The sequence below is a fragment of the Astatotilapia calliptera genome, chromosome 5, assembly GCF_964374335.1.
Source record: "Astatotilapia calliptera chromosome 5, fAstCal68.1, whole genome shotgun sequence".
Lineage (NCBI taxonomy): Eukaryota > Metazoa > Chordata > Actinopteri > Cichliformes > Cichlidae > Astatotilapia > Astatotilapia calliptera.
This window is the reverse complement of record NC_137426.1, coordinates 29089811-29113294: the sequence shown is the minus strand read 5'-3', so window position 1 is coordinate 29113294 and position 23484 is coordinate 29089811. Positions and strand designations below refer to the sequence as shown.

The window sequence follows — 23484 nt, the reverse complement described above, 5'->3', positions numbered from 1 at the left end:
ACAGACAATTCTGTCGGAGAGAAGAGGATGAAGTGCACAGCCATTTCTGAGCATCCAGTGCTGTTGTGCTTGTAACTAACCTCAGCAAAGCCAGAACCACACACACATACAAAAAGTTACTATGCTTTTGCAGTGGGTATCATTTTACAGTCGCTCGTTATTGTTGATACTGAATTATAATGCAAAAAAGAAACAAGCCTGCAGCACAGCACAGCGAACGCCCACTAAGTAAGCATTTTTAATGTAGTTTATTTTTTTATATGCATCTATATACATAAACATTTACAATGCAGTATATGCTATAGAGGTACAACGATAGTAACACTGTAGGTGTGAGCTATAGGAAACGGGTAGAAAAGCTGAACAGTACTCAAACATGTGCTTTTGATATCATGCTGCTTGTCTGATGATTGATCTTCATTCTGAAAGGAACAGATAATGCCATTGGATGGGTTATTTAAGAGAAACTGCATCTGATTATGAGTGAAATCCTGTGGCACGAGTGGCTGAGATCACTCTAATACTGTGAGGATGAAGGTAGTTTGACAGCATTTTTAAGAAGCTTTTGTATAATAAAGCAGCCAAAGTATGATTATATCTAGCAGCATATATATACAGCATTAAAAAAGGCCCTCATAAAAATGGCACAATAACATGTTCTTATGTGAGTGCACAGTAACTGACCTGTTCAAAAATACTATAAGGTTAAAGTATATGTAAGAATAGATTAAAAAGCAAGGTCCCTCCGTACAGTACTGTGATAACATAAAGAGTGAGGCACATTCATCATCACTTGCAAAATGCACTGCATTCAACAGGAAGAAAGCAACTGGCACTTCAGAGCTGTGTGAAAAATTTCTAAAAGACTTTTAAAAAATACAAAGTATCTTCAAAATTGTTCATCCTTTGACAAATGCTTTAGAGCGGACGGCATGCCGAGGGTCATTTCTTCACTTTGCAGATTCAACACAAGAGTAAAACTGTGTAAAACTCCACAAGAACAATAATGTACACATACTATGATGATTAAAACGAACCCTTATTGGGGACATCGTGAATCACAATTTTTATACAGATAAATCATCTAACTCACTTCAGTATCTGCAGGGTATACTTCACAATATATATTCAGAATACCAAGTATCTCTCCGTTCCCCCTTTACAAGATATGCATACTACCCTGAAGCAAAGGTTATTTTTCATGTCTTTGCAGTTACCATGCATAACTGCAACGAAACTGATATGAAAGGACGTCTCCTGCAGAAGACAAAGAGTGGTTTAACAGTCCAGTGGAAAGTCGGGTAAAATACACCAGAAAAGCAAAAAAAAAAAAAAAAGGAAAAAGTGCAGACATCTGAAAAAAAAGGTGAAAACAGAAGAAATAAAAATTTTTCTCTCAGGTGACGTATTTAAGGTATCTGAGCTGCTCCTGAAGGCTCTTGTGAAATCCGACTCGAGGATTCTGCTGCTCTTCTCCATACAGCAGAATTCCTTTGAGGAAAAATCTCCCAGGTGTTTGAATTGTCACTCAATATCCCACAAAAGGCCTGATGTGACGAATCCTTACTGATGGACTGAGTTCACATGCAGCAGGTAGCTTTGCTGCAGTCACGGAGTGGATGCGTCATTTATTTAACTTAGCAGATGCTATAAAATAGTGGCCTCCTCCATGGCATTGACCCATCTGAAACACAAAGAAGTGGAGCATTAGACCTTCGAACTCATTGTCTTTTTTTTGACTGGATTTGAAAGTCAGCTTATGTCACAGATCAGAGGTCAAGGTGTGTTTTTCCCAGTGTTTTTCTGTTTTCTCATAATTATGATACTAAATTGTTAATATGAATATTAACCACTTTGTTTTTCGTGGAATATAATCAACAAATTAAATCTTACAAACTAGATCATAAAACTCAGCGGCTTCTTTGTCTTTTTTTATTTAACAGGTTTGTATGATTTGCACTCGTGTACACCTGCTCATTCTCTTTATCAGCTTGTTTTGATTTCAATAGACTATTTTACTGTGAAACACTAAAAAAACATGATTAGCAGTTTAGTAGTACTTTTAGTGCCATTTTTATCAGCAAAAACTTGAAGTAATCATGTATGACTTTATCCCTCTCCACATCATTGTGGAGGAATTTTGCCCACTTTTCTTTACAGAGTTTCTTCAGTTCATCGAGATTTACTGGCATTCATATATGCACAGCTCTCTTAAGGTCCCACCAGAGCATTTCAATCAGGTTGCGGTCTGTGTCTGAACTTTAAATGTTAAAAAGGCTCTCTTTTATTGTTGTGACACGCTTATATTTAACTTTAAGCAGAAAAAAAAAAAAGGATGCAAATCTTCGTTAGGGAGTCAGAACAGATTTCACGGAGCGCCGTGAGAATGAATCCATTTTATTTGATATTTAAAAGAAAGTGCCTTGGAGTTATTTTTCTTTTTATGTCATCCCATCCCAGGAGCCCCTCAAAGGAATCCAGTTTAAATCTTGGAAGACCTCCTGCTCAAATACTTTTCAAAAATAAATATATATGCACTCTTTTGAACTGTTTTTACAAGCAAAAAAACCCGACAACCTACAAAACAGGGCTGACAGTAAGTAACAAGTGAATTCAAATAAATTGTCATGGCCCATTATAATAATTGATGCCTTTTGTAAATCTCAAAGTCAGTTGGAAGAGAAACGAATCCACTTTAACAAACACAGCCTGCCACCTCCACTCTTTGCCAGTAAAATGGGGATGCTGCAAACTGCCACGTATTTATTAAAACAAAAAGTGCATTAATAAGCTTGCTGTCAGCCTTCACTGAGTCACACATTCTACCAAAACAGATCAGCAATAGAGGACATAAATGCAGATAAACGAGTGCAAACATTAAGAGAAGACAGGAGACTTGTTAACGGTCAGTGCAGCAATCTTACACGAGAAAGCGAGAATGCATGGAGAGTACATTATGCTGCACTGCAGGAGATCAGCTGCTCACTGCCTACTGTCTAACATACCACACATGCCTTGCTACAGCTCCCTGGTGGTCCAGTGATTAAGATTTAGAGCTCTTGTTGCTGTAGTCTGGCTATGATTGCTAGTCAGAGAATGTGCTTTTAAAAGACACTCCATGAATGTGCTTGTAAAAACTTTTGCACTGACCTGCGAGCAGTGTTTTGATCATCTGCTTTGAAGGTGTAGTAGAGTGTTTTCTTGTGGTACAAATGGAATACGTTACTGCTTTCTTCTCCCTCTGGCCTCTCAGTCAGCTTGACGGTGAAGCCCTGCAGAGGCAGACTCTCTGAAGCCACTTTATCCTGAAGGAAGCAGGCACAAGTTAAAAATGCCAATCTGGCCGTCAGCAGCAACAACAACTTAATAAGTTGCTCGTGCTTTGAGGAAAACAAAAGACAAAAGAAACAGAGAGAGGGAGAGAGAGAGAGCACAGAGATTCCCTTTATTAGTCAATAAGTGTTCTGCTCATGAGGCTGAAAAAGTTAAAGAAGTGGATATGTAGTTAAATAGCTGTCATGCACTCGAGAAGAGCTGGATAAAGGCAATAAGAATGTGTGAATGTGTTTGGGGCTGGTGTGGGAGACTCTGTGCCCCCTCACCTCACTGGCTGTGAAGGTGTAGAGCACCTTGTCTTTGAGGAGGAACCACAGTCGCTTCCACTTCCTTTTGCTCTTCTTCCTGCGCTGCAAACTCCCACTCATGGTGGAGCCCTCCACACCAAGTGACACCTGCAGATAATTGTAATTTATTAGACATTCAGAAACTCTAATAACAGGGATGATGAGTCAGCTGTTTGTTGCAGCTGTAAAGACAAATGAAAGGGTACAAAGTAGTGTGAACCCTAGTGGCAATTTCCGTGCACTGCAGGAAGCAGCTGGACTAGATTCCAGTGATGCCAGTACACACAGACATCTTCCATTCACACAGCTCCCTGGTGGTCTAGTGGTTAGGATTCGGCGCTCTCACCGCCGCGGCCCGGGTTCGATTCCCGGTCAGGGAATAATCTTTACTTTCCCCAATAATACAAGAGTATGTGGGATATGAATGTTTTTACAAGGTTTGCCTAAATATCACAGTGGTCCGTGTTACTTTGGTAATAAGAAGCAATACTCTCTTGCTTATAAAATAGTTATCAGGGTTTGAAAAAAAGGGTAGAGATAACAGGCAGCGAGTAGTTCACCTGGGTCAGAGGGGATATGCTCTTTCGGGACTTCCACAGACTAGGCGGCTGCAGACTCTGGAAGACAGCGGAGAGGGGACGACTGGCCCGGTGAGTCCGAGGGCTGGCGTTATCACAGGCAGCTGACACACTTCCACCTGCAGGCAAATGCAAACTCATTTCCTTATCGAGGTAAACAACTGGAAATAATAAGGTTTACATTGTACAGTGAGTTTTGAAACAGGCACCAGGAAAGCTAAGCTTCACCTCTTTTCCTGAGCTCGGCATAACAGTGATCGCACACTTTAGCCAGTCTGTCTTTGAGGTACTTCAGAGGATATCTGTTTCTGGAACAAGCCCGGCACACCACCTGTGCGGACACATCAGTGACATCGTGATACATCTACAGTGAAAATCTCCAAAGTAACGGTAAAGTATGGTAAGATTATGTCCCCAATATCCCCAAACAAGTTTACAGCTAAACGCCAACCACGTTCGAGTGAGAGCAAACTTTGGGTCTGACCTTGCCACACGCATTGCAGTGGTGTCGTCTGAGAGTGAGGCTGAAGTCGGAGGTGCAGTTCATGCACATCATCACATGAGAAACTGGCACGAGGACAGGTGCAGCCTCGCCCAGCGCCATCCACAATTTCTCACGGGCCTGATTGGACAGCGATGTTGAGATGTTACAGCACGAATAAAGCTCGCTTTTTCAGAATTCAACTCTTAACCCTGTAAAGCCCGAACCACAAAATAATTGCCAGAAAAGTCTTTTTGTTTTCAAAGCTGAGAGAGTTTATTGAATCTTCTGACAAATACATATCATAGGAGTTGAACTGCAAGTTATTGCCAGCAATAATAAGTAGACAGGGCTTATAAATGGTAATTTATTTAAAAAGTGAATCATCAAACCCTTCTCTTAGCTAATTCTGCACCCTTTCTTACAATGACTCAGATGAAAGTTCTCTTCTATGACAAATCGTATTGTGTTACACTGAAGTTATTTTTCCTACCTCACTGCAGGGCCCGCCAAATGTGCAGAGTCCCGCCGCGTGGTCCGCTATGGCTCGACTTAGCGTGTGGAACCAGTCCTCCCTTTCTCCAACAGAACTGAAGAGAAATACAGAAATACAACACACCTGATGCCCCTGATGTGCCTGACTGAATGTGTAGATTTCTTTGGAAACGACAGCCATTGTTCACATCAGAGTTCTGAATGTCAGCGGCTCACCTGGCAGAGAGTGTAATAGTGATGTCGGACACCTCAATCTTAAGACAGTTCAGCACATTGCCCAGCGTGGGTTTGCTCACCTGTGTGTGACAAACAAGACCAGATCACAGTGCAGTAAAAAGCAAAACGTGTTTATGAAACTTGGAAAAGTTCATGTACCTTCATCCCTGACAGAGACAGTGTGTTCTTGAGCCTGTATTTCCCATCCTGCTGAGGGTAGGTGTACAGCATTATGTCGTTCATCTGAAGGAGAAAAAGGAAAGAAAATATAAGAGGTATAGAAAGATTTCACTATTTGAGATATGATGGCTTATTCTCACAACATTTACTGAAACTGCCAACATTTAAAAAACAACAAAAAAAAAAGAGAAACAATAAATTAATTCATAGTATTTTTTATTAACTGATTTATTTGTTGACTAAACTTTTGATTCGTTGTAGATTTTTACAGTTTCTTCTCCTGATGAGAAAATTATTTACCTCGGATGTAATATCACCTGCTAACACAAGGTGGTAGTGTTATATGAACTTAAGCACCACAGCTGCCCAAAACAGCACCGAGGGTAGAGCTGGTTAAGTACTAGGCTGTGTTTTCACAGCACACTCACCTCTGTGCATCCTGTCAGCACAGAATTCCCATGTATGCACACAACAAAATTAGGCATTACTGTAAGGAAAATGTTTATTTTCCTGTCAAACCTGAGGTATTTGAATCCCCTGAATTCACCAAGAGTCTATTGTGTTCTCACAACACAGACAAAAGAAATGACATCATCGGTCACACCTTATGTGTGCTCTAAACATCCGCTGGGGCCTTATAAGCAGCATCCAGGAATTCTCCACCCTGCTCTGGACTCCGGGCCTCCCCTCGCCTTCACAGCCTTCTTAGGCTACGCTGAGAACCAGAGCTGGGTGGAACTGGCCACCTTCACCACAACAACAACAACACTAACAGCAGCAGTAACGCATTTCATTGGACGACTGGCTGGAGACAAAACACTGCATGATAGCCAAGCCCGAGCCCTGCCTACGACCTCTGTGCTCGAGCCGCCGCAGCTCTTCTGCTCCACCCTGCACTACTCATTTACTCATTCCACAGAAATCCAAGCAAGCGCCAAGTTAACAGATTTCACAGACATGACCCACGAGACGCAAATTATATCCACTTGAGCAACCAAGACATTTACTTTTTCGACAGTGGCATTTCATCTCCTTCCCTAAAAGCATCACCTCCTTTACCTGCCCCTTTTACTCTTTCCCTCTGACATCTCTCTAGATCTCCATCCTCCCTCTTAATCCCTCCTCTCACTCACTCAGCCTGCTTTTCTTTCTTTTGTGAGCCCTGGCTTGTGACATGGGTGCTGCTTCTCTCTGTCACAGAGGTGGTTGATTGCTTTCATCGGCGCCGTTTGTATTTCAGTTTCCCATTAATAACACCTGAACCTCTGGAGCTGTTGGCTTCAAGGGAGCAAATAGCTTTATAGTCCTAATAGCCTACAAGTATCAACCACTAACATTTTCAAGCTAGAGCTTATCAGTTTAAAAACAGCAAGAGACTGATGGAAGAGAACAAAATGAATCCTGAGTGTCTCAAATGTTACATGCTACCTGGAACACTCTATGGCAAATATGCTGCCCATGGAAATTCATAACATGAGACAGCACTGATTGCACATGAAACAATAGATGGGACTTCTCTATTTCACATTATGTGTTTGTGTAGCACCACCACCCCTCCTCCCTGCATTCTACAGGGTGTCTGGCCTTCACTTCGCTGTCAGTCCCCTCCCAATACACAGGAAGTCGGCATCCAGTGACCCACACCAAACATCCTGTAAGGAAGTGGGGCCCTGGAAAACAAGTCCTGGGAGGGGAGGAGGGGAGAGGAGGAGAGTGGAGAGGGAGGCCCTTGGCTAGATGGGTGTGGTGTTTAGTCGAGGTCTTACAGCCTTGGCCTTGTGCCCCCCACCCTTCCCCAAAACCTCACCTAACTTGTGGCACAACCCTGTCCAACATTCCTCCACATTTTCTGCAGACCACGCCAGCATTCATTTTAACATTACCTAAATAACACTGCAGGTGTTTTCTGTCCTCGTGCTGTCCATCCACACCTTGCTTAAAACCACACGAGTTTCTTTTGAACTCTAACTGAGATGGCACTTTCCAAAGATACTGAAATCACGAGGCTTTGTTTTGGTAAACGTGTGTGAAATAATGCAAAAAGCACTTGAAAGAAAGGTCAAGCTATAGCCAAATGTTTGATTAAGTCACTCAGGATAAATATTAAATACGCTACTTTGAACAAAGATTGGCACCCAACTGATTTATTGGTGAGGTAAAACTATTGGCTGATATTAGATATTTACCAGTCTTTGAGCAAAGGTTAATAAGGCTAATACATAAAAAGAAGAGATGGGAGAAACAACCTTCCACCATGTTACGAGTGTTTACATTGCACAGTTTGTCCACCACATTTCCTTTAATCTTTCCTATGATTAGCCTTTTTTAAAGATAAGCTAGGCTAATCACAGCTAATATTAGACCATTTCAAACTACTGAAGAAACAAAATAGTGAAATACTTTTAAGCTTTAACACCAGTAGTGTCCGATGTAATGCCATTACCAGAAACAGGTGCCGAGGTTGCCTACTTTTCCTGGAGACCTTCATGAGTGTGCCCTCTTTGACAAACATCTGCCAAAAGAAACAGTATAAAAGCTTTGCATGTTAGGTTGATGTAATGTTGTTAACTAATCCTTACAAGGGTGGGGGGGTCATGACCAGTCTTTTTTATGCTTTCAAAGTGACCTCAGAGATCTGGCATTCAGATTTTGGTGTTGCTTTGTTTTTGACAGTGCAGCAGTAACGCTGTCAGACAGAACTACACGATGCTCACCCTTCCAGGTTTCAGAAGGTCCCTCTTCCCTTTCACGCTGTATTCAATGTGGACCAGACGCAACAAGTTTTCCTGCAGAAGAAGAGAAGCAGGAAGTTAGCGAGAGAGAGATTATCTAGTGATTGATGGAAGAGAAGACAAAGAACTGAACCATCCCTGTTTCTCTGTGTCTGCCATCCCTCACATTTTTAGTATCACATCCCTTTCCGACTCCCTCCCTTTCATGCCCAAAGAGAGATGTGCTACCACCGTCTGTCAGTCTCTGTGTGTATGTGCGTGTGTCAGGGCTTGTGCACAAATGAGAAAAAAAGTGTGATAAACACAGGAGGTAAGCCAAAGAGCCACATGGGAGCTCAGCAGTGAGGTGGGGTTGCCAGTTCATTCACAAACCATTCCCTCCCTTATAATTATCTCCATGAAGAGATAATGTGTGTGTGTGTGTGTGTGTGTGTGTGTGTGTGTGTGTGTGTGTGTGTGTGTGAGGGTGGGGGGGTCATATTCACCCTTTACACTGCTCCCTTTGTAATAAACACCTGGGACTTTCTGATGACATCATCTTTCCTTGCCTCTTGCGTAAATCAACAAGCTAAATGCCAAAAAAAGAGGAACAGAGCTCCCCTTCACTCCTGCAAGTTGTTTGGAAGAAGGATTCACGTGGGAGAAAAACCTCAGCTGTCTAATCTTGTCACGCTTGAAAATTGTTCTTTCATTGCCACGCAGAATAAAGACGCAGCAACTGCAACGGTGAGCTGTGAATATGTCAAACTCAACAGGGGCTACACAGTCTGAATGTAAACTCGCGGGGTGTATCCTGACTCAGAGACTCACCCCCTGTTTCAGATTGTCGTTGGCCTGGTCGGCTACCTCGGACACAATCACCAAGGCAGCTGCAACACAAACAGAGAAAGAAAAAGAGAGAGTGTTGGAACTTGGAACCGTCTCATTGGCTCTGACACAACAGCCAGGCACCGATACAGCTGCGTGCAAGTGTGCACGCGTGTGTCAGCACAAAGCATGCAGATTTACCCTGAGTGTCCTCGTATTCTTTGGAATCAGGAGAGAGGTTGTTCAGGTAATCTGGAGAAATCAGAGAGAAGATATGAAAACAAGACAAGGTAAAACAAGGTTAAATCTGAATTTGCAGGTGTGAAGCATCTACAGTTGTCTGGCCATAACTAGTGGTACAAATGAAACTGTATCTTTAAGTCCAACTTTTGCAAAAATACACACTGTTGAAAATGAGTGGTGGACCCCAGACAGCCCCAGCCCAGTATAACTCCTGGGATGCACAATACTATGCTGAGTGGCTACTGTTAGCTGATGTCAGCAAACCTGGCTGGTTAAGCTGCCACATAATTGCTCCAAGTGGAAACAACAGCTCATGTTAAGCATAAATAACACTTTGTCTTACAATTAAATATGTGCATATGTGCGTTTATGTGTTACCTGTGAGTAGCATGCGGTATTGAAGCACTCTCACTATAACCTGCAGCAGCTGGTGTTTCAGTGGGACTTCTGCTTCTTCTGGGCTTCTTGTCTGCACAGACACACACACACATATTGGAAATTTTAGAGGCTTGTAAAAGATCATCCATGACTAGTCTACATGGAAAAGTTTTTATTAGGGGTCATTTGTTGAATTGTACACTGCAGACATATTATTTCCGCAGAACAAAATTATTGTGAAATTAAATACCTTCTCCCACAAAAGATCTCACCCACATAAGAGTGCAACGGTGCCCCTGAGCTACACACAAAGAGCCGCTTCTCTGGCTCCCAAATAAGGTTAACCACTATTAGTCAGTGTTGCAAGTCAAGGGCACAAGTGACCAAAGGAAACCTATGGGACAGGATGACCTTAAAACATCTTTTCCACCAGTGTATAAAAACCTGAAGCGACTCCCATTCTTCTGCTCGGTGCAGTCATTTGCAGGTGAAAGGGGACAAAAAGTGGCACAATCAGAGAGAGCTTTAGAAAATCAATCAGGATCTAATTGTCTCTGACAGGTATTTATGCCCTAAGCGGTGGAGAAGCAGTGGGGGTCTGTGTACTGTCTGTGTACACACACACACACACACACACACACACACACACACAGAGTTTTTTTTCTAATCCAATGAAGTCCCATCCTTCATTAGCGAGGCACAGATAGCACCCTGCGGGAAACAGCATCTTCATCTTATTTACACCACACAAACGCATACACACTCGTGCACACACAGGAGCCCACGCAGACACAAACACCAGCTCTATCATCCAATTTCAGACGCATTCACACGTGCGTGCAGTGTGCAAATGATGGATCCCTTCCCACGTACACCCAGGCCGTGGTTGGTGATGAGATAACGCTGATTGGGGCTCTAAAAGGGGAGGGATGCGATATGACTTAAACACACCGCTTTGTCTTCATTATCTGAATTGCAGGAGTCAAAAAGTAACAGAAAGCTGAGGCCTCTTCTAGTGACGTCCACTCACCTACTCCTAAGGTTTCCGTGTATGAAGGTGTGGTTGGTTTTTTTTACCCCTCAGCTTCAGCCTTTACTTTTCTGTCTTCCTTCTTTCCTCCTCTCCCACTGATCACTGCATGATGCATTGAGAACAATAATAACTAGCTCTCCATTCTGTTTTCAGAGCATCCGCTCCACTCAAGTGTTGCTTGTAAATTGTCATCCAATTGACACTTGTAAAGAGGAAGTAGCTTTCGAGAGATGGTAATTAGCCTGCAGTTTGTTTGGGTGAGACCAAACGAAGGGGGAGAGAGGAGCGAATGTGCGATGCATTGTGCTGGCAAATAAACACCTCCACAGAAACGCAGAGATAAAAAAAAGAAGCCCCACACCTCTCACACTCTGTCACGGCCAGCTGATTTGCTGCCTGCACACAGAACTGATCTAATTGGGGAGTTGTAAAGGAGGCTGTGGCTCTAATTAGCTTCTGTCTGCCTCATTGCCCAGCTGCCTTTACAAGGATTTCACTCCATCGCTCTCTCTTCCCCCTATCGCTCTCTGTCCACCTGCTGCACAGCCTCCCACTGTCCCCCTAGGCTTCTGGCACAGGAGGAAACACGCAGCGTTTACACACATCTACGCTACCGCATGAATACTAATCCAACCCGAAGTGCTGTGGAAGGAGATTTCTGAAGTGTTTGCAGTTGAATGACATCCATGCAATTTGTGAATGACAATCGCCCTGCAAAGACAATCAGACACACACATGAAGGGACACAAATGAATTGGTAACAGAGGTAATGGGTAACACACAAGCACACCACGCTGTGTTGGCTCACGTGGTAAACGAGCAACACTGGCCGTCCAGAGGAGACTGTAATCCTGTAAGGGTCGAGCAGTGATCTGATCAGGGTCTGTGGCTACTTTATCACTGTCATCACCACATCCACAATGAAATTGCTAGCACTTATGCTGCAGCACTTTGGCTTGTGGCATTAAAAAAGCAACTGGCCGGGAGAGTGGAAAAAAGGAAACGGAGGTGTTGAGGGGAGGTAAGCACTGAAAATAGCCAGATCTAATGAAGATTGACTATTTTTAAATGCAGAAAAAAGAACAGCAAGCTGTGAGTACAATTACCCAAGTCGATGCTTGTGCTTTTTTGTAGGTATAATGACTTGAGATGTGCCACACAACCAGTATTAAACAACAACACAGCATCTCTCAGGAGCAGGAGCAGGTACAGTGTGCCTGTATGATTGTCTTTGCTCTCCCTCAGCCCTCTTTCCTCCTGATTACAGTGGGGTCACAATCACCATGTAACTCCCAAAGCAGTCCTTTGGTACAGCACAGCATTCATCACCCACACATAATGCCCTGGTGTGGGACTGTGGGAAGGACAGACTCCAGGTTATATGCTTATATGTAATAAGGGAAAAGTAAATGCAGGTTGAATATACAGTGACAGCTGGAGCGATCCTCCCAGGAGAATTTAATAGCGACTGCCACTCCGGGTGATACTTTCGGAGATGTAAGGCCAACCCCACATAAATCATTCAGACCAATCAAGCCATTCACGGCATATATTCCGAGTAAGCAGCAGTTTACGATGTGAGAAAAGGAGCTTATAGCCCCTTCATGTTGAGGCACGTAATTGACTTTGATCAAGGATATTTAGAGCCGAGCTTGTCCAAGTGTGGAAACATGTCGCAAGATTACGAAAGGTCGGTGTTTACTGTCCGTGGCTGCGAGTCATTTCTCAACTTCGCTCCCCCCTATTTATATTTGATCGGACAGAGCCAAAGTTTTTCTTTCTGGGAAGAGGCAGCTGCTGTTGAATATTCATGAGCGAAGACAGTTGGTGCCTTGTCCATTCATTTTTCTTATCAAACCACAAATGCTCGGAAGCATTGTGTCAGGCACTCATGGCGAATCAGCACACGGCATGGAGCTGGTGACGCATGCATTTGGTTACAGAGGAGCTGAGCTGAATAGGTAACATGAGGCAGTGCTTTCTAATGATCTGTACTCTGATGAAACCAGAGGCAGATGAGGCTTATATAAAGACTCAATCATTTGAATGCTGTGTATGTGGGTTTATCTATATGCTTTCTTAATATACTGCGTCTTACTCAAAATATGTCAGTCGTGGTTGTTACCCGCTCAAGCTGTACATGTTCATATTCAGCAGGAGCACAAAGTAAGGATTATTAAGCGGACCATGCGTACAATTTTTTGAAAACAGTGATGAAATTAGACCACAGATCCTATTAGACTGAGCCTTTGCCGATCCCTTCACCCAAATCCAACCTCCTGGATGAAGAGACACGCTGGCAAAACAATGAGTATTTGCTGTGGAGTGGGTATAGAATATGCGAGCATGGCAGCAGAAAGGTCAGTTAGATGAAAAAGAGAGGGGATAGAGGGGGTTTAGAAAGGCCAGCGTCTCCCTGTGGAAGCTGGGTGACAAAAATAAAAGCAGAGAGCTGTAAAGTAAGCACCAGGGGAAACACTAGGTTTGATTTCTGCACCCTGATTTACTTTCCCTCCATGAATATTTAAAGTAAACCTGAGATTTTACTTTTGTTTATGTTTTAAAAAAAAATACTGGATCATTTTTAGTGAAGGCAGCACGGTGACAAGGTGGTTAGCACTGTTGCCTCACAGCAAGAAGTTCAGTGAGTTCAATTCCACCATCAGGCCAGGGTTTTCTGTGTGGAGTTTGTATGTTCTCCCCGTGTTTGCGTGGGTTCTCCCTGGGTGCTCCGGCTTCCTCCCACAGTCCATAGACATGCACTTAGTGGGGATAGGTTAATTGAAAAACGCTAAACTGCCCATAGGTGTAAATGTGAGCGCGAATGGTTGTCTATGTGTTAGCCCTGCGACAGACTGGAGACCTGTCCAGGTTGTACCCTGCTTCTCGCCCTAAGACAGCTGGGATAGGCTCCAGCCCCCCCGCGACCCTGAAAAGGATAAGCGGAAGCGAATGGATGGATGGATGGGATCATTTTTCTGAACCCAAGCTTGCAGAAACAAGAAAACAAAGGAAAAATTGCAACAGAAAGAGAAAGTTGGCAGGAAGCACGACAAAGAGCTGTCTTTACTATGTGTATGCATTTTAGTCAGTCTGTTCAGTGTCTTACCTCAAACGTCTTGACGATTTTGGCGAAAGCCGGGTTTTTCCTGCAGCTCTCCTCGAGCAAAGACATGCTGCGGTCGTACTCGGAGATGTAGGTGTCAAACGCGCTGAAGTTGTCCCGACGTGACAAGATCACATCTGCAACTTTTGGACTCTCCTCCCTTCACAGTGGATAAAATCAGCGATTAAGTGCATGCTCTTTAATCACTCCAAGTCATTTTCTTGTTAAAGAAAGAGTCCCACACAAACATCCAAAGTCTGTCAGCTGAGCTCCAACTCGACATGAACTTTATTCCAGCAACGCTTCAGTTACTCAAGCCACACATTTCTCATCGGGATGTTTGAGAACCTTTAATGAGCAATTAATATATCCGTTGTAGTTGCAGCTTAAATTTAGTGTATCAACATGAGCCCATCATCGCTCTTTCCATCTTGGCTAAAGAAATTAATGCAGTTTTTTTTTCCAGAAATCAGGATGCAGCAGACCGTAGAAGAGCATAGATCTATGCTTAGCAGCAGGTAACAGGTGCTACCTTTGGTTGAGGAAGAACCCCTCTGTAATGAAACGATTATAACTGGCCTTTTAGAGTGGTGTTTTTTTTATTTTTTTTATTTTTTGCCTGTCCCATTTGGTTCTTTAGCCATCAGAATTGTTGTCTGAAGACCAACAAGGATACCCAATGGATTTATTTTGCCAAATGGATCATCGTGGCATTGCCGTGTTGGTCCATTTGATCGACCTTTGTTTTTATTATTTCTTTTATTTTATTTTCAGTTGTTACAGACGGGACAGACATGAGTGAGAGATAGGAAAGGGAGAAAGAAAGAGGAAGGAAAAGAAAAACAGAAGGGGAGAGGGACAGTGAGAAAGGGGGGGGGGGGGGGGGGGAAATCTCCTGGATCACCTGTTGAGAGAAAAAGAATAGAAAACAAGCAAAAAAAAACCAAAGCAACATACTAAACACAACACCATCGCATTAATCTAGCTAAGTGTAAACAGCAGTAAATACTAAATATTCAATGTTGTTGTGCAGCACGCAGGACAGACAGCGCACAATGTGCTTTGAAGTAGCAGCCAAGAAAGGTGTAATTTAAGTCTACGAACAGTGAACACGCGTGTGCACACCTATGTGGATCAGCGCGCTTGTATTCAAATGGTTTCCACATGTAATGGTCTGCAAGAGGATGTAGAGAGCCATAGCCCTGTCCCCCAGGGCATGAAGCAGGCATGGAGGAGATCCAGGCCCCAGACATCCAGAGGCCCCAGAGTGCGAGAGCCCAAGGAGGCGTCACCCAGTAGCCACCGAGCAGAAGCTAGAGGGGGCTGCACCGGCGTGCCCGCCGGCTCTGCCGGCACCAGCTGTGCCAGAGTGAACCGAGCCGCAGGCCCAGAGGCCAGAGGCCTGAGTGGTGTTTGAATGTTTCAGAGTGATTATTAGAGTCTCAGTGGACAGTAAATTAACACGACTGTAAAAGTTTCTACAGTTTCTCTCTTCTTACCATTGACTAATACGCTCTTCCAGCTCAGTAAAGATGCTGCTGTGCAGGGTGTACACCTCAGGCAGCACTCCCAGTATTTCCCCCAGCCTCTGCTCCTCCAGCACTGGCTCTCCTTCCTCATCCACCGCCTCAGTCACTGCTGACCTAAAGTCCTGCATAAGAGAGGGAAAACAGGATTAGTGAGAAGAGCGTTTTTTAGTTGTTGTTCTTTTATTTAAGAAGACAAATGTATGGAGCAAAAGGGGGAAAAAGGTTCAAGGTTCAAGGTTCATTATTTGTCACATGCATAGTTATACAAGTATAACACACAGTGAAATGTAACCTGACACGCTCCTCGACATGTGCAAAAATTGTGTGTGTGTGTGTGTGTGTGTGTGGGGGGGGGGGGGGGGGGGGGGGGTAGAGGAAGAACATTATATATATATATATATATATACACACATATAGTATATACATTGGATGAATGTGCAGTAGTAGCAGCAAGCAGGTGAATTCTGTACATTAATATGAATAGACATCTGACTTCAGACTATTTTACAGAAATGGAGGAATTTGTCGAGAGGCTTGAAGAAGGAAGTAGGTGGTTGGGGGGAAGGGGTGTGAATAGGCAGGAGAAATGAAAGGTACAGAGGAATGAGGAACCAGGAGAAAAATGGAAGGAAGGTCAGATCCTCCTTAACATCCTTCCTGCTGCCCTCTCCTCGTATCATCTCATTACTTTGGTCTTTGTCCAGGCATTCAGGAAAAGTGGCCTTGCTTGCACAAGAGCTGTGATCCAGGTGCTGTTGCGTAATGACCTTACTTAATGATACACTCTTATTCTGTACATAGTTCATAGCTTTTAATTTCTAAGTGTACACTAATATACAGTGAATTAGGGTCCCTTAAATCCATTCGCTCACATAAATAATGTGCAATATGTAGTTATAGCTGCGGCGTCAGTGACTAAAAGGATGAATATGAGGAGTTATGGCAGGGAAAACCAAGATCAGAGGTAATTTATCTACTCAGCGAATAAGTAGGTGAGTCATTTGGAGCTGCCAACACTGGTTAAAAAATATCAGTTTCCTTCATAAGCAAAGCTTTGTGTGAAACTACTGTCTATAAAGGTGAGGTGAGTCTGTGAGGTAGAAGTGCATCAATTCCTGTTCTGGGTAAAGCGCAGCCATAAAACAAACAGAGATGTCCCACAGACCCGTCTGATAACGTGGTGACACCGGGCGCTTCGCTTCACGCCGTCCATCACACACAATCGATCTTGGTGCGAGTTAACATTCATCACTTCTCACACCTGCTTTTACGGTTCAGGTCAAATTCCTCTACACGCACACAAACACAGACACCCTCCCTCAGATCCATGGATGAATGAGCTTTAACCAGCTTTTTTTGTTTGTTTGTTTTGTTGCCCATTAACTTGCAACCTTCTCTCAATTTTCCTCACGTAAAGCAGGTCAACAAGCACCACGTTAAGCACTCGGCTGAGCAGCCAGTCATGCTTGGTGATAATTCGGCACAGAGAATCTGTTCAGAGGTCAGCAGGTGATAAATGAGAAAAAAAATATAAAAATAATGATAATAATAATAAGCCCGGGCTTCATATGCTGAAGCAGTTATGGGGGAAAGTCATAGAAGAGGAGCACAGCCTCCCTTCCTATGTGGAGGCACGGTCCTGGAAATTCTTTGTGTTCTTGTTATTCCTTATCAAACAATGGAACAATAGCTCATGTGCCTCTCACTTTACGCTGCGCCTTGTTTTTTTTCCCAGACTGTGTGTTTGTACATGTTGTGCCGCTGGAGCGTTCCGCGGCTGGAATATCTCTGTTTCATTCTAATTATGAGATCAGCCTGCATAAAAACAGTGACTGATATCTCAAAAGACCACATTTCTGAAGTCTGAAGAATAACAACACCCCCATGCATTATGCAAATGCATGATTAAAAACCTGAAAAGCCTCAATGTCACCTCTGAAAGTTGTCAGAAAAGGTGGTGTGGTGACACTGAGGAGGAATGCGAGGTTACTCGGTGTCTATTAAATGGCAATTTCTGGTAACATAATAATAATTTACATAGAAGAAAAATGTTCATTAATTACTTGCTGAAACGTCTCATCGCTGATGCACTGATGTCCAGCATATGTCTCTGCCTGCACTTTGCCACACATCCTGCTAATTAGTATGACTGAAGATCATGATGAGACTGCAGATATATGATAATGAATTGGGCCCATTGCATAATATTTATATTAGTTGCTGTTTAATGGCATCAAATTAGCCATTACGCAAAGCTGCTACGGTGCACTCACGGCAGGCGTTCATAAATCATGGTGAAGGGCCACACATAAGAAATTCAGGTTATGACCTTATTCAAGGTTAGAAGGTACAGGCTGACTGATGGGCTTCCCCGGCTTCAATGACTCTGCCTGTCAGATTTGTACTGGCAACCATCACCTTAATAGCCACTTCTCCACACCGTGTTTTCACTTCTAATGCACGAGTTCTTTAAAAAAAAAAAGTGAATTAAATAAAAGTTGTCACTAAAGGTCATTTTAGGTGTCAAATATCCTTCTTTGTTTGTACCTCTGCGGGGATGTGCTCTTGTTATGACAGGCAGTGAGTGAGAAACGATGGGAAGAGGTGACAACAGTTGGCTGCGATGCGTGGCCGCCCTCTGGCTCATCACGGCTCACTTTCAAATCCTCTGTCCAACAATAACTTTACTTGTTCCTCTAATGAGAGGGAAATTCTCCACTGGATGACACAACACGGTCACGAGGAACTTGAGGTGCGCGCAAAATATAAAAAAGGACCCTCCTGCTTTGTTTTTTTGTTTTTTTTCATGACCTTCGGGTGGCAGATTGCCATTCGAGGGTGGGGATGTGCACGCACACAGTGTCAGATGAGTAAGGACGCAAGGACGGCATCATTAGGAACGCTGCGTCATCTTACAACTGACCACGCCAGAGTACTACATGTCAACTTTGTCAGAACCAGGAAGTAGATCTTGCTGCAACAACACTGATAAACCTGAACGAACCCATACAAAGGTGGAGGGGGGTGAGGGAGTGAGAAAAAGGAGACAGAGACTGGGGAGCAGACACACAGGATATGATGTTATCAAGACAGTTTAATAGGCCTTCAAGCAGGAGAGATTTTAAGCCTGTGTGACACTTTTGTGGCGTGTGCTGGTGAATGTCCTCTTACCTCCTGAAGGTGCTTCAGGCCGCTGATGTGTCTGAAAACAAGAAGAGAAGAGGAGCATTAGATCTAATTAAACTGTGGGGAGGAATTTACAACCTTCTACACAACTAAGTTCTTTTTTTTCCATGGGACTCATTTAATTATTTAAATTATGCATGATGGAAAAACTACATCAGTGGAATGGTTAAGTGGGCAGCAGGGCAGGAGCGAGACTGGTGAAAGACACTTGTGTAATTGGCTGTCAGTTACTCTGCATGCAGCTTGATGAACGAGGGAGAAGAAGGCGGGGATGCAGTTGGATGGAAATGGAGAGCAAAACGGGGGGCGGGGGCATAAAAATAACAATATTGTATTAAAAAATAAATTAGATGTCGATAGAGGACGATGCTTGTGATGACGTGGAAGAGATGTGGCTCAAATTGGAGGAATCCACAAGTGCGGGCAACTCACAGTCTCTCTGAGTCGACGAGCTCTTTGGCGATGTAGAACGCTCGGGATCGGCCATCAATCTGTGTGACAGGGAGGGAGAACGGCGGGAGACGAATGAACACGGTGCATGTTTAAAGGCTCTCTGTGGACACTTACTGCTCTCGAACGCTAATGCGCAGCCAAGCCACGCGGCAGACGAGGAGCCCGACAAAAACTCAGATCCACTTTTTTGTAGATTCTTGCTGTCAAAATAAGACTGATTATTTCATTACGCTGCAGCGCAGACGTGAAGGTTTCCTGAAAATACGTAACTTTTAAATTGAGATGCATTATGTATGAGAGCCTGTGTGTGTGTGTGTGTGTGTGTGTGTGTGTGTGTGTGTGTGTGTGTGTGTGTGTGTGTGTGTGTGTGTGTGGTGACAACAGTGCTGCCCATTGATTTAGAAGCTAATCAAAGGGCTACAAAACATCCGAGCCAAAGCATAACACCGGAGCCTTTTAGGGATTTACCGGTACAGCTCCTGTGCTTGTCGGCCTTATTTTTGTTCCTATGTGCTGCATTTCACAAATACTGCATTAAAGTCACACGATCCTCATTTCCTTGAAATAAAACCAAAACAAAATGCAATTAAATGAATCTGTTCCTGGGGCCAACAACTAAAACCTCACTTTTTTCCTCGTTGCATTCTCTTCTCATTTATTGTGGCTTTTCTTTGAAGAAAGGGAGAACAAGGAAATGAATGTCACATAACGAGAGCAGGGGGCTGATGCAATTGTGATAGCAGCAGGATGGGTGGGGTCCATCTTTGAGCTACTGTAAAATGTCTGTTTTCTACTATACAGAAATTGTTTACCCCTCATTTTTCGTTTTTACTTTTGTCAAAGGTCTGATAATTCAAATCTAGCACTGTCAACAAAATAAAGCAGGACTTCAGCTTTTCATCTAGAGCTACTAAACCAATTAGCAGGTCATGGGGCTAAATAAACCACTTTCTCTCTCGCTTTCACTCGTTTTCACATCCCACCACCACTCACCTGTCGTTCATAACCCTGCTCTACTGCCCCCTCTTCCTCCTCAGAGGTACGCCCGTGGTCCTCATCCGCTGACAGCCCAGCAGAGACGGGGTTCATTGGGAAAGGCTCTGTGTAGGCACTGCCAGGGGGAGAAAAAAGTATGAAAGCAGCAAGACAGCACTGGTAATGAAATATGACATATGAATTATCTAGTTTGATGAGAGGCTTTATCATAAAAGCAAATCTTAACCAGGAAGATGCTGAATATATTCAACTGGGATTTCAAGGTAGCACAGAGGACGCATTTAGCACATTTACTGTAAAAAGCCACCGTATTCTAATGGGGCTTCCTTTAAAACACTAAGGATGACTGCAAACTCCCTGTAATTGTGGGTTTTGCTTTTTCCTGTGTGCATCTCTAAGCATTTCTGTCCTCATATGGAGCCCTCCAGAGGGATACTGTAATCCCTTTCCTGATTTGTGCTCTTCACAGATGGCACGTTTGTGTATGTGCGCCGGTAATCCTTTAGTGAGCTTCTACACCTGAGAGGGGCACGTTGTAGGTCACTTCACATTTAATCCCTTTAAATGCAATCTGTGCCCTCTGGCCCATTAAGACCCATTCAGTATCCTAACAGTCACACTGTCAGTAAGATACCTGAGTAACAGTTACTGGCAGAGCAGCAGTATGACATGTATAGGACAGGTATAATAGGTGCTGGGAGCACTGCCTGTGCTCTAATGAAACACACATTACTACACTTTAAATTGTTAGTGAGCTCTACTTAATATTAAATAAAAAGTGCCCAATTTTAGACACTACTATTGGGCAGCTAACATACAAAAACTTTTACAATGGGTTCATAACGACCCCCCTGTAACAGCCTGGGTACAAATGGAAACTGCATCTAGCTGTTACTCATTATCATCAATACTCAGCTCACCACTCCCTTTTTCTCCAACCCTTGTTGGGGATAATCTAATAGCTAAGGAAACAGTAACTATTTGGCGACAGTTCAGAAAATACTTCGGGCTACTTGGACCGTCTTTGCTAACACCTTTATCAAAAAATTTTAATTTTGCACCTTCAAACACTGATGCGGCCTTTAGTAGTTGGAAAGATAACGGACTTAGGACTGTTAAGGACTTGTATAGTCAGGACACCTTTCTATCTTTTGCTGACCTATCGTCCAAATACGACCTGCCTAACTCCAACTTTTTTCGCTATCTTCAGGCTAGAAATTTTGTAAAAACGCAGTTTCCTCACTTTCCCAATCGGCCTCCAGAAACAAATCTGGATATCATCCTGCAGACGAACCCTCATCAAAACAGACTGATATCAGCCTTGTATAAAATACTAGATGCTTTGGTCCCCAAATCCATTTCTCATATTAAGTTGAGATGGGAGGAGGAGCTTCAGACAACCCTGCCAGAACAGCAGTGGGATCGTGCTTTGAAATTGATTCACTCGTCTTCAATTTGTGCTCGTCATGCTTTGATTCAGTGTAAGGTGGTCTATAAAGTACACTATACAAACGCAAAATTATCTAAAATCTATCCAACCATCAGTGATGCCTGTAGCAGATGTGGACTATCGCCTGCCAACCATGTCCACATGTTTTGGTCATGTTCGAAACTAAGTGCATTTTGGAGGAATATATTCGACACACTTAGCCAAGCATATGGCCAGACTGTCCTTCCTAACCCACTCTCTGCAATTTTTGGCATTCCTCCTGACTTGAACTTATCTGGTCCCCTCAAACAGGCCCTAGCCTTTACCACTTTACTGGCCCGGAGGCTTATTCTGTTGAAGTGGAAGCTTCCCCACCCCCCAACTCATGACCATTGGGTGAGAGATGTACTCTTTAACTTAAAGCTGGAAAAACTTAGATTCTCTCTAAAAGGTTCTATTAGGGAATTTAATAAAATCTGGAAATCATTTCTCTTGGTGGTCGACACTATTACTTTACTTCCTGAGTCTGCAGTGAACTGAGCGAAGCTACATTATAATGTTTTTGTTTTTTTTTGTTTTTTTTATACCTTATCTATTTGTTTTTCCTTTTGTTTTGCTTGGTCCTTTCTCTGTTATTTGTTTTTTCTGTTTTTGTTTTGTTTGTTTTTGTTTGTCTGTTTGGTTACGGGGAGGGGGGAGGAGTTGTGGTTGTTGTTGTTTTTTGGGGGGTTATGCTTGTTATGTATATGGGTCCTGAGGTGTTGGTTTTTTTTTTTTTTGTTTTTTGTTTTTTGTTTTTTGTTTTTTTTTCTCTTTTTCTTTTCTAAATTTATTTTTTGGGTTTTTGTGTGTGTGTGTGTGTGTGTGTGGGTGTGTGTGTGTGTGTGTGTGTGGGCAGAAACTGGTTTTCTGCAGTGTTTTGTCTATTGTAGACCTGGTAGGGGGAGAATTTGGGTTGGGGGGTTAGAGGGTATAATGGACATACCACTGTTCTGAAATCAAGATGGACTTAACTGTTGCTAACTTTGTATGTCATTGTTGAAATTAATAAAACAAAGTTGAAATAAATATTAAATAAAAAGCACCTCAATATACATGAGTTTAAGTGACTAGAAAATAAATCAGTTCACAAAATATACTCTCACACTATTAGTAGAGCCAAGATCTCATTTTTGTCACAGTCACTGAGCCTCATACATGACTACAAGAACACAGCTTTAATTAGCATTAAAAAAATGACCCTGAATGTGAACACTCGCTGGCACTCACTAATAGCTACAGGAGTCTCAGTCATGGTGGCCTAAACAAACCTCAGTGCTGTTCTTGGCAGACACTGGAAATCACATTACATTACTCAACAATTACAGCATAGCAAAGTTCAGAATTTTAACCCAGGAGTAAAAACTGATCATATTGATCAGTTTTTACTCCTGGTAATGACTCAAGGTGGAATATAAGTAAGAGCTGTTTTGCATTTAAGTTGTATTTTATTATTTTAACCATTATGCTGAAAAAAAAAATCATAACTGGGATAAAGTTTACCTTCAGAACTTTGTGACAGAAGCTTAGCACTGGTAAACATCTTCAAATATTTTCATTTCTTAGACCTAAAAGTTTAAAAATGGTGTGTCTGAACATTTCTCACACCACAACCTTTTTGCTCTTTATTACCTCACTTGACCTCAGAGTAAAAGTGGGATGGCAACCTCCTTGTGACTAGGAAAAATTGGTGGTTGCCTGGTGATCACATTGAATTATTTTGTTGTTTGAGATAAATGAAAGCAGTTACAAGGACCAACTGCTGACCCAGAGGTTGAGGCATGGTGAACCTCTGGGTGTAATCACAAGGCGACTGCACTGGTTGCCTGGTTGAGTGAGTATTCAGTCAGTTTAAATCAAACTCTGGTTTAGTTTCCTAGTTGGTGCAGTCTGTTTGTGCAGATGTGAACACGGTAGTTGCACTTGGGTGCGGAACGAAACAATGGCACTGAGACCCTTTGGTGGAGGTGGTCTTGGTGC

At 43.0% G+C, this 23484-nt stretch overlaps 1 protein-coding gene across 2 annotated transcripts in view; it reads right to left on the bottom strand.

Moving 5' to 3' along the window:
* Nucleotides 1-233: 233 nt before the first annotated feature.
* fgd5a (FYVE, RhoGEF and PH domain containing 5a) overlaps nucleotides 234-23484 on the bottom strand; it is a 35343-nt gene continuing 12092 nt past the window's right edge. The window contains exons 3-21 of one of the 2 annotated variants that reach the window (XM_026168686.2): nucleotides 20034-20151; nucleotides 19020-19078; nucleotides 18573-18603; nucleotides 15372-15523; nucleotides 13876-14032; nucleotides 9734-9824; nucleotides 9314-9364; nucleotides 9116-9174; nucleotides 8288-8359; nucleotides 8017-8085; nucleotides 5553-5636; nucleotides 5394-5473; nucleotides 5176-5272; nucleotides 4686-4823; nucleotides 4430-4532; nucleotides 4184-4320; nucleotides 3603-3731; nucleotides 3151-3305; nucleotides 234-1684 (exon numbers count right to left, since the gene is read on the bottom strand). In XM_026168686.2, coding sequence (XP_026024471.2) covers nucleotides 1648-1684; nucleotides 3151-3305; nucleotides 3603-3731; nucleotides 4184-4320; nucleotides 4430-4532; nucleotides 4686-4823; nucleotides 5176-5272; nucleotides 5394-5473; nucleotides 5553-5636; nucleotides 8017-8085; nucleotides 8288-8359; nucleotides 9116-9174; nucleotides 9314-9364; nucleotides 9734-9824; nucleotides 13876-14032; nucleotides 15372-15523; nucleotides 18573-18603; nucleotides 19020-19078; nucleotides 20034-20151 — 1819 coding nt within the window. In that variant the 3' untranslated portion in view covers nucleotides 234-1647. The remainder of the gene's footprint in view (nucleotides 1685-3150; nucleotides 3306-3602; nucleotides 3732-4183; nucleotides 4321-4429; nucleotides 4533-4685; nucleotides 4824-5175; nucleotides 5273-5393; nucleotides 5474-5552; nucleotides 5637-8016; nucleotides 8086-8287; nucleotides 8360-9115; nucleotides 9175-9313; nucleotides 9365-9733; nucleotides 9825-13875; nucleotides 14033-15371; nucleotides 15524-18572; nucleotides 18604-19019; nucleotides 19079-20033; nucleotides 20152-23484) is intronic. The other variant, XM_026168687.2, reaches the window with a different exon arrangement.